General features: G+C 43.5%; 1 protein-coding gene across 1 annotated transcript; it reads left to right on the plus strand.

Annotated features, from left to right (window-relative positions):
* Positions 1 to 8,853: 8,853 nt before the first annotated feature.
* LOC138360057 (uncharacterized) lies at positions 8,854 to 9,513 on the plus strand. Its single transcript, XM_069319991.1, has 2 exons — positions 8,854 to 8,879; positions 9,111 to 9,513. The coding sequence occupies exons 1-2, from the start codon at positions 8,854 to 8,856 to the stop codon at positions 9,511 to 9,513; spliced, it is 429 nt and encodes a 142-aa protein (XP_069176092.1).
* Positions 9,514 to 11,029: the final 1,516 nt, after the last annotated feature.

Below are 11,029 nucleotides of genomic sequence, written 5' to 3' on the forward strand. Positions count from 1 at the left end.
AGAATGGTCCAGGACGGACCGAAACGTCGTCGTCCCTTCACCTTCCAGTGAGTGGTCTGGTCAACAGTCTCGGGCCTCTGATGTTGATAGTTCTCTCTCAGGGTAGCCATCAACGCCACTTCCTCATGGTTCCAGAAAGCGCACTTAGGGGAAAAAAAAGTTGTAGTTTAGATTCAGCAAAAAACTGGGTAAATACTGGTTGGAAAACAGGGCTGTTGAGTTACGGAACAGATTACCATATCTTACATAATATTATATATAATATTATATATAATATTATGTATATATATATATATATATATATATATATATATATATATATATATATATATATATATATATATATATATATATATATATGTCGTACCTAATAGCCAGAACGCACTTCTCAGCCTACTATGCAAGGCCCGATTTGCCTAATAAGCCAAGTTTTCATGAATTAATGTTTTTTCGACTACCTAACCTACCTAACCTAACCTAACCTACCTTTTTCGGCAACCTAACCCAACCTAACCTATGAAGATAGGTTAGGTTAGGTTAGGTAGGGTTGGTTAGGTTCGGTCATATATCTACGTTAATTTTAACTACAATAAAAAAAAATTGACCTCATACATAATGAAATGGGTAGCTTTATCTTTTCATAAAAAAAAATTAGAAAAAATATATTAATTCAGGAAAACTTGGCTTATTAGGCAAATCGGGCCTTGAATAGTAGGCCAAAAAGTGAGTTCTGGCTACTAGGTACGACATATATATATATATATATATATATATATATATATATATATATATATATATATATATATATATATATATATATATATATATATATATGACAATGTCAGACCACGGAGGAAAAATGAAACAGGAAATTTCCTTAAGTACTTTCGTATATTAAATACATCTTCAGAAGTGACCTTCTGAAGATGTATTTAATATACGAAAGTACTTAAGGAAATTTCCTGTTTCATTTTTCCTCCGTGGTCTGACATTGTCACATTCTTAATCACGTGTTTATTTTCGTGATATACACACACACATATATATATATATATATATATATATATATATATATATATATATATATATATATATATATATATATATATATATATATGTCGTACCTAGTAGCCAGAACTCACTTCTCAGCCTACTATTCAAGGCCCGATTTGCCTAATAAGCCAAGTTTTCCTGAATTAATATATTTACTATAATTTTTTTCTTATGAAATGATAAAGCTACCCTTTTCTCTATGTATGAGGTCAATTTTTTTTTATTGGAGTTAAAATTAACGTAGATATATGACCGAACCTAACCAACCCTACCTAACCTAACCTAACCTATATTTATAGGTAAGGTTAGGTTAGGTAGCCAAAAAAAGCTAGGTTAGGTTAGGTTAGGTAGGTTAGGTAGACGAAAAAACATTAATTCATGAAAACTTGGCTTATTAGGCAAATCGGGCCATGAATAGTAGGCTGAGAAGTGCGTTCTGGCTATTAGGTACGACATATATATATATATATATATATATATATATAAATAGGAGCTGCCTCGTATGGGCCAAGAGGCCTTCTGCAACTCCCATTGTTCTAATGCAACACACATAAGCCTGATTATGTCCAAGGCCACAAAGCCTGAGTTACCAACATAAAGCTCGTAAACAACATGTTTCGTCAGCCCAATTTACACCAAAGAACAAAAAGTGTGTATAACCTTGCAAGCACTATATTCTACTACTTGAGTGTTGCAACAGCTTTCTTGACCAGACCAGCAACATTCACCCGAAGAGATATGGTTGCCACAACAGCCTGCTTTACCACAGGCATGGCCAGCCTCCTGCACCAACTGAGACACACACACACACACACACACACACACACACACACACACACACACACACACACGCCCCTCTAAAGGATCACTACTGTAGACAAACCTATAGTCAACAGGCCATATAACCTTCCTCGTCTACTTATACCCTAAAATCAACTTTTCAACTTTTCATTATGAAAATTCACTCCCGCCTTTGGAGGAAATGTATATGTTTATCTCTCAGAATGTTCGGTAATACGTTTATTGCTTGTGATGTGTGTCTATGTATGTATTAACATGATGTACTGAACGGGGTGAGAATAGCTTGAGCTACCTCATCCCTTTGTGTGTATTTTACCTCAATAAACTTATTTCAATTTCAATGTCAATTTCAACTCCCGCCTCCTACTACCATCCCACCATACCCCCCCCCTCCCATTCCTCCAATCACTATACCCTCCCTTCCACTTTCAACCACCATCCAATCATACCCCATAGCCAATCAAGCGACACTGAGTCAATACAGTATATCATTCAGCTACAAATCTCTTGACCCTCCACGACACTTAACAGTATTTTGTAGTTGTGTTCAAGTTCAAGTATGTTTATTGAGTTGTGATCCTTCAGTGTCATGTGCTTTTTATACGAGCTATTTTGTTTCTATATAATAATCATCTTTGATACTTGATCAATATGGTGCTTCTGGATTAATCATTGTCAAAGTAGGTTAAATATAATCACCCAGATATTCTTATCTTTCCCAGAGGGATTAAATGGTTTAAGGGAAAGGGAAGGGAACTGTCAGGAGAGAGCACCAAGCCATTACGACTATATAGCACTTGCAAGGGGTCAGGATAAGGATTTGGGATGGAACAGGGGGGAAAGGAATGGTGCCCAACCACTTGGACGGTCGGAGATTGAACGCCGACCTGCATGAAGCGAGACCGTCGCTCTACCGTCCAGCCCAAATGGTTGGGTAGGTTTAAGGGGAAGTGAAAGAATAATGGCAGGTGTAGGCTGATGGATGAAATGAAAATAGTTGAGCAACTGAGATTGAATGAATAGATGAGACGCCACCAGAGGCTTCCAGGTTGAAGCAAGTCCCACCGCTGGCTCTATGGTCACTCTAACGCCAGACTGAACTGACTCCCACCGCTGGCTCTATGGTCACTATAACGCCAGACTGAACTGACTCCCACCGCTGGCTCTATCGTCACTATAACGCCAGACTGAACTGACTCCCACCGCTGGCTCTATGGTCACTATAACGCCAGACTGAACTGACTCCCACCGCTGGCTCTATCGTCACTATAACGCCAGACTGAACTGACTCCCACCGCTGGCTCTATGGTCACTATAACGCCAGACTGAACTGACTCCCACCGTCGGCTCTATCGTCACTATAACGCCAGACTGAACTGACAAGATCGGCTCTATCGTCACTAATGCCAGGCTGAACTGAGTCCCATCGGCCGCCAGGGCCACGACGCACTAGGCTGTACCCAAGCGATGGGCTGCCAGTTGAAACAAGCGGTGTCTTGGTGTCATTATAGCGGAGGCGAGTGACTCAATAGGACAAAAAATGGGCGGGAGTTAATGGGAAGTGTGTAATATTTCTTCACTAGAATAATAAGCTCATAAAATATTGCTGCTCGGTGATGCCACCACGCTGGTCTTACATTTTCCCCTCACCAGCTGCCTACATCTGTATTGTACTATAATATATATTTTATCACAAGATTGACTAGTAATGTTTATTATGTCCTGTGGCTAATAAATTATTATAATTTAGTAATTAAAGCGTTATTTAACTAATTAACGCCCATTGCTTGACAATGACATTTAATAAGACACACACAATAATAGGAAACTATGTAACATAACCTTGAATTAACTTAACCAACGCCAAAGACTTCATAAACATCAAACCTGACTTAAAATAATACCTAGGCGTCAGCTTCACCTACGCAAGCCTCGCGCTGATTCATGATCTCCGGAAAATATATATTAAAGATTTTATTTCTCTATGATTCAAGTGGGGGTAAAATTAACACAGTTTGGTCGTAAATCGGCCGGCTGCGGCGGCGGTGGGGAGGAGTGGGGAGAGAGGGGGAGAGGGAAGGGGAGAGAGAGAGAGAGGGGAGAGGGAGGGAGGGGGGAGAAAGAAGGGGTAGAGTGATTGGTAGGGTGAAGCAAGTGGATAGTGGAGTGAGGCAAGTGGATAGTGGGGTGAGGCAAGTGGATAGTAGAGTGAGGCAAATGAATAGTGAGGTTTCGGTGTCATGGGTTAGGTTGGGGGGAGATGTGGGGTTAGGTTAGGGCTCAAGGCCTATAATCAACCTCTGGAGAGTTACTGATCCACCAACAACACGCACACTAGAGCCTTGAACGCCGCCCAGAACTAAAACACTCATATATACAAGTCCATATACACCGAGAAGCTGTGTATTACATCTCAGGATGTCTATCCCACCTCCTGCGTAGGCTGAGGGAGGGAGGGAGGGAGGGAGGGGATGTGGCTGGGGGGGGGGAGGGGGATGTGGCTACAAACTGTCACATCCTCAGTAAGATTTAAGACTGCTTGCTCATAATTTTGGTATTCTCCAAGTGTTGGGGGAAGGTGGGGGGGGGGGTAGGGCATGAGGAACTGTTGCAGGTCAGGAGATGGCAAAGGAAGAGAGAGAGAGAGAGAGAGAGAGAGAGAGAGAGAGAGAGAGAGAGAGAGAGAGAGAGAGAGAGAGAGAGAGAGAGAGAGAGAGAGAGAGAGAGAGAGAGAGAGAGAGAGAGAGAGAGAGAGAGAGAGAGAGAGAGAGAGAGAGAGAGAGAGAGAGAGAGAGAGAGAGAGAGAGAGAGAGAAAGAGAGAGAGAGGGAGAGAGAGAGAGAGAGAGAGAGAGAGAGAGAGAGAGAGAGAGAGAGAGAGAGAGAGAGAGAGAGAGAGAGAGAGAGAAAGAGAGAGAGAGAGAGAGAGAGAGAGAGAGAGAGAGAGAGAGAGAGAGAGAGAGAGAGAGAGAGAGAGAGAGAGAGACAGGCAGACAGACAGACAGACAGACAGACAGACAGACAGACAGACAGACAGACAGACAGACAGACAGACAGACAGACAAACAGACAGACAGAGAAAGAGAGAAAGGGAAAGAGAGAGATATGGAGAGAGAGAGAAAGAGAGAAGAGGAAGTAAAAAAAAGGAGTTAGCCAAATCATAAAATTTATAAAAGCCATATGTTACCTCTCTCTCTCTCTCTCTCTCTCTCTCTCTCTCTCTCTCTCTCTCTCTATCTTCCCCTAGACATTCAAAGGTATCCGTGACCTACGATTTAGCAAACCAAGAGGAAGTTCATCATTCACTGAGATAAGCATCGCCACTAGCAAGTTTTCCGACATAACAAGAAAGTTTGCATAGATTAAATTGTGACAAAAGGATAATTCTGAAAGATACAGCTCAGACTACACGAGTTGACTACAGCGGCTACACTCTCTACTAAATCTATCAAATCTCTACAAAATCAGAGCGGCAAGTGTGGGTTAAATATAGGCCCCCAACCTAACCTAACCTAACCAAACCTAACCTAACCTAACCTAACCTTCCCTAACGATGCAAATAAAAGTTTGAGAAATTTGGTCTCGATCAATCAAAATTGAAGAGATTTAATTTAATATGGGTTGAACATCACATATAGGTAGAATGGGTTGGGGGTTAGAGAACGATATTTCTTAAAGTGTGGCACTGGAGCCGACCGCGAACCAGCCTATGTCTGTCCTGTACCCCAGACCATTCACCCTGCAAAGTTGGGTGAGACTGGCCCTCAAGCACCTGGCCTCCAACCTTGTACAGACATATATTCTCTTTTACAAACAGGTCTCACATAGTCTGTGTAGATCACCATGAAAGAGCTTCCTATACGCCAAAAAGGTAACTGTTTATGTGTATGCACGCCCGGAGAGTCAGTTACAGCCTCGCCCCAATCTTATTCTCCTTCCACATCTTAGAGTTCACGTCCTGGAGATCGCCAGAGTCTTCCAGTAATTACTTGCCGTCTTGGTTTTTGCATGCGTTATCAGTTTTAGTTTGACATCATCTGGGAATATTACCTTGTGTGGGTGTGTGTGTGTGGGTGGGTGGAGGTGGGTGGAGGTGGGCAAGGGGACTACAGAGCTACAGTACAGCGTCCCCCGGGGCTACAGGGAGGTGGGATCTTCATCACATCGCGGCTAATTACCCCGCTAATGCCCCACCCCGGGAAGTGGCGGCGGCGGTGGCAGGAGGCGTTGGGCCAGGAGATGGACGACTTCCTTCTTAATCTGTTGCAGCTTAGTAATTTTTTAGTTGGAGAGAGAGAGAGAGAGAGAGAGAGAGAGAGAGAGAGAGAGAGAGAGAGAGAGAGAGAGAGAGAGAGAGAGAGAGAGAGAGAGAGAGAGAGAGACAGAGAATATATATAACAAAACAGAAAGTAGTGTAGCCTTCATGGAGCATTTTAAAAGGTTGACTAGAGGGCGGCGGTGGACACCACCTCTCAGAGCCACCAACACCACCACTAACACGCTGCCTAAATAACCCACTACTCTAGGGACCCGAAGCCGTTGCCACGAAAAATATTAACTGATCCCCTCTCACAGAGAGAAAAAAAAATGGATTGAAAAATCCAATCACACCCGCCCTCCTACCAGATGTAGCGAATCAAAAATGCCACCGATATTCTGCAGCAAACGTATAATACGTTTTTTTCCTCCCCCCTTGCGGGTCAAAGAGCAACAGCGGACATAATCCTATTGAAAACAATATTTTCCGGTGAGTTGGAGTGTCACAAGACAATATAATTTAACACAGAACATATGTTAAAACCTGAGATTTGTGTCCTCTTGAATTTGCTCATAGTACGTGTTGATATTGACACTGGAGCGATCTTAGCGAAGGTGTCTTGGCTTGATGACTGAGGGAGCGATGAGAGAAGGTGAATCAGCAGTGAAGGAGGGAGAGGAAGAAGGGAGAGGGGGATAAGGAAGGTCGTTAGAAAAGTAGTAGTTGTATTGACTCGTGTCTCCGTGTACGGCAGAGGTGCGTGTGTAGTAGCGTAAAATGTGTAGGAAGGAGGCGTGGGGATGGGGTGTGGGGATGGGGTGTGGGGAGGGGGGTTTGGATGGGAAAGGGTGTATGACGGGAGTCTGCAGAGTGTGTTGGCTGCGTAAGATGAGGTCTTACGCAGCACGGTGTACACCTCGTAGAGTACTGGATGGGGATTTGTACACACACACACATATATATCCGGTTAGACCTATTGTCTTATGTATGACCCTCTGTCCTGCGTGACAGTGAATACCGGCATTATCCTCACATTAATAAGACTATCAAAATCCTCAGATTAGGCAAAATTTTAATTAATTTTGTCAATAAAGATGTTAATATTAATAATAAATAAACAAATGTGTCGATTTCTCGAACAACCACGATGGCCGACCTGGTGACGTTAAGTGGTTCTGTCCATGAGAGCTGCCTTCTGAATTTTGGAGAATACTAAAAGTAACCACAAGGACTCTAAATGGAAGGAAGCCCTTGTCACTCCATTTACTTTCAAAAATCTACTATTTGGACTGCAAAATGAAGGCTCCATTAGTACATGCAAATAAAAGTTTCTTGAATATGGTCCTGAATATGGTGGAGGTGTAGGCCTGGGTTGATAGAAAATTGATTGAGGAGGCTGGTTTCAACTGCATTATATTAATAATAAAATTGAAACCAACAATATGAAAAGAATGATTTAAAACCAACATTTATGAAGAGGTTGAGTTGAAACCAACTTTTATAAAGCGATTGTCTTCGTCTTGGGAGGCTGACAGACCTGCGGGTTAAGTCCGTCAGGACGAATATATTAAAATCAAATTTATTGTGGTTATAACCTAATTATCCTTTTTATCAAAAGCATTCGAACTTCAAGCGCCCACCAAGTGTATGGAGGCCGGTGTTCGTTCACCCTGTCCTCCTACAACCTGTCCTCCTACAACCTGTCCTCCTACAACCTGTCCTCCTACAACCTGTCCTCCTACAACCTGTCCTCCTACAACCTGTCCTCCTACAACCTGTCCTCCTACAAAGAACGTCGCTTTTTTTAATGTAGTCGTCAGGAGGACTTCGAGACACATATTGGCTTCTTTAAAGTCACGTGTTGCAGGTGTGTGTGGTTGAATAAGGCTGAGGAGGGATGTGGCAACCTGCAGGATTGGGATCATAATTACGGCAATTCAAATGTGCAATTGTTTACCATTTGGCTTACAATTATTTCAAGGGATTTGGGATTGGACGGTGGGGAAAGGAATGGCGTCCAACCCCCTTGGACGGTCGGGGGATTGAACGCCGACCTGCTTGAAGCGAGATCCTCGCTCTACCGTCCAGCCCAAGTGGTTGACAATTGGTTCAAACGTCAAACCAACTACTTCCACTATAAGAATATCCAAATAATTTAATTTAAAAGAAAGTTTACACCAGTTTACGGTTTACTCTGAAATAAAGCCCAGCACGCACAATAAATACTAAAAAGTGAATTTAAGACCTAAATTGGAACACGTTAAATCACAACTCTACCTTGAGGTTACCTTGAGGTGCTTCCGGGGCTTAGCGTCCCCGCGGCCCGGTCGTCGACCAGGCCTCCTGGTTGCCGGACTGATCAACCAGGCTGTTGGACGCGGCTGCTCGCAGCCTGACGTATGAGTCACAGCCTGGTTGATCAGGTATCCTTTGGAGGTCTAATTGCAAAACAAAATAAATACTGATTTGCAATAAGAATTATAATAAATTATAATAACCATAAAAAATATATTTAATAACAGGAGAGAAAAATAATGAATTATAATTATTCTTCCATTCCCCCTATGAAAGGGGACTCTTAGGAGACACACACACACAAGCACGGGGACCAGAGTTCGAGTCCCTTACAGCCCAGGTGAATGTAATGTTGATTTCCACGGAAGAAGTGACAAATTTTATAATAATTCTTATTAAATGAATATAAATAAAAATGGTGTATACATTAGTTATTAGTTACTTGGTTATGCATCACCTCCTGCAGCAGCGCAGGTATGCTGGAAATTAACGGTATATAATTGTATTCTTGCTTTATAATACAATATTATACTTGCGATCGTTTGGATATACCAATTCAATAAAGAGCCGTAATATATGATTAAAATATTTGACCAATTGAGCATCAATTTGACCTTCGCTCGGTCAAATTGATGCTCGGCGCCACGGCAAGCAGCTGTCACGTGTCAGCTGTCAAGCACGTGTCAGCTGTCAAGCACGTGGCAGCTGTCACGTGGTAGCTGTCAAGCACGTGTCAGCTGTCAAGCACGTGGCAGCTGTCAAGCACGTGTCAGCTGTCAAGCACGTGGCAGCTGCCAAGCACGTGGCAGCTGTCAAGAACGTGGCAGCTGCCAAGCACGTGGCAGCTGTCAAGCACGCGTCAGCTGTCAAGCACGTGGCAGCTGTCAAGCACGTGGCAGCTGCCAAGCACGTGGCAGCTGTCAAGCACGTGTCAGCTGTCAAGCACGTGGCAGCTGTCAAGCACGTGGCAGCTGCCAAGCACGTGGCAGCTGTCAAGCACGTGGCAGCTGTCAAGCACGTGGCAGCTGTCAAGCACGTGGCAGCTGTCAAGCACGTGGCAGCTGTCAAGCACGTGGCAGCTGTCAAGCACGTGGCAGCTGTCAAGTGACGCAAATCTTACATTTCTCTCACACAGCTTTTCTCATGGTTGTCATGGCGACGTCGACGGAAATTTACCTTAATCGCATACGGAAGCGATTTGGGTCTGTTGGCGGGCCCAAGATGGCGCTTGGGGTCTGTTGGCGGGGACAGAGAGAGAGAGAGAGAGAGAGAGAGAGAGAGAGAGAGAGAGAGAGAGAGAGAGAGAGAGAGAGAGAGAGAGAGAGGAGAGAGAGGAGAGAGAGAGAGAGAGAGAGAGAGAGAGAGAGAGAGAGAGAGAGAGAGAGAGAGAGAGAGAGAGAGAGAGAGAGGAGAGAGAGAGAGAGAGAGAGAGAGAGAGAGAGAGAGAGAGAGAGAGAGAGAGAGAGAGAGAGAGAGAGGAGAGAGAGAGAGAGAGAGAGAGAGAGAGAGAGAGAGAGAGAGAGAGAGAGAGAGAGAGAGAGAGAGAGAGAGAGAGAGAGAGAGAGAGAGAATCTCACCCGTCCCATTAAGAGTGATTGATTCCTTGCGACGTTGGTCTCCTTCACACCCAAGGAGTCCAAGCATTACCCCAGCGAATCACAACTTCCGTCGCCCTGGAGACAAACGGACCCAATCACAGATACGACACAGGACCATTATCATGTAGCCGGGGGGTCGACATCTCCCACTCCTCACGGCGGCGGGGAGATGCTCACACAAATATGGAAGGCTACGCAGGCCCAGTGGAGAGAGGGAGAGAGAGAGAGAGAGAGAGAGAGAGAGAGAGAGAGAGAGAGAGAGAGAGAGAGAGAGAGAGAGAGAGAGAGATCACCTGTCTACCTTGGGGGGGGGGGGTAGAAATAGCCTAAGCTACTCTATCCCTTTGAGATGCATTTATTGCTTATCTCAATAAACATACTTGAACTTGACCACTACAACCTCGTCGACCTGTCCTGGTCGGCCAAGGGGTTACCCATGCAGCCCTTACACCAGAATGAAAGCATACTTCAGCTATACTACTGCCCTCTGCTCGGGGGACATAGCAAGGGCAAAGTGGCGTGGGTGCCTTGTGAATATCACTTGGTATCCAACTCGTCCTTCTAACAGAACGTCGTATTTTGACGAATATTTTGCCTAAGGGCAAAAAATGTCGTACTTGGAAATAGATGTGGCTCGCGAAATTGACGTTCTGACCCGTTTTCTGTTTTGGGTTCTCTGGTAGGTGAGGATAAGGTTCTTATCACTGAGTCAGACTTTGGTTATAGGATGTTCCTATCAGTAATTAGACTTTGGTCTGATATGATATAGGGTGTTCCTATAGCTGACTCAGACTTTAGTTAAAAATTGTACCTATCACTGTCTCAAAATATTGATCTTAATAATTAAATACAACTCTGAGATTGACAAAGAATTAATTGATGCAATTTTGTGCAATCCTAAAGTGATATCATTACTTATTGAACACAATACTTCAGTAATTCAACTTCTTGAAAATATTAAATATTCTACTGTGCATATCTAAATTATAATTAGAAAATCTTGAAAACTGATGAAGTTACCTGTTG

The sequence above is a fragment of the Procambarus clarkii genome, chromosome 94 (assembly GCF_040958095.1).
Source record: "Procambarus clarkii isolate CNS0578487 chromosome 94, FALCON_Pclarkii_2.0, whole genome shotgun sequence".
Taxonomy (NCBI): Eukaryota; Metazoa; Arthropoda; class Malacostraca; order Decapoda; family Cambaridae; genus Procambarus; species Procambarus clarkii.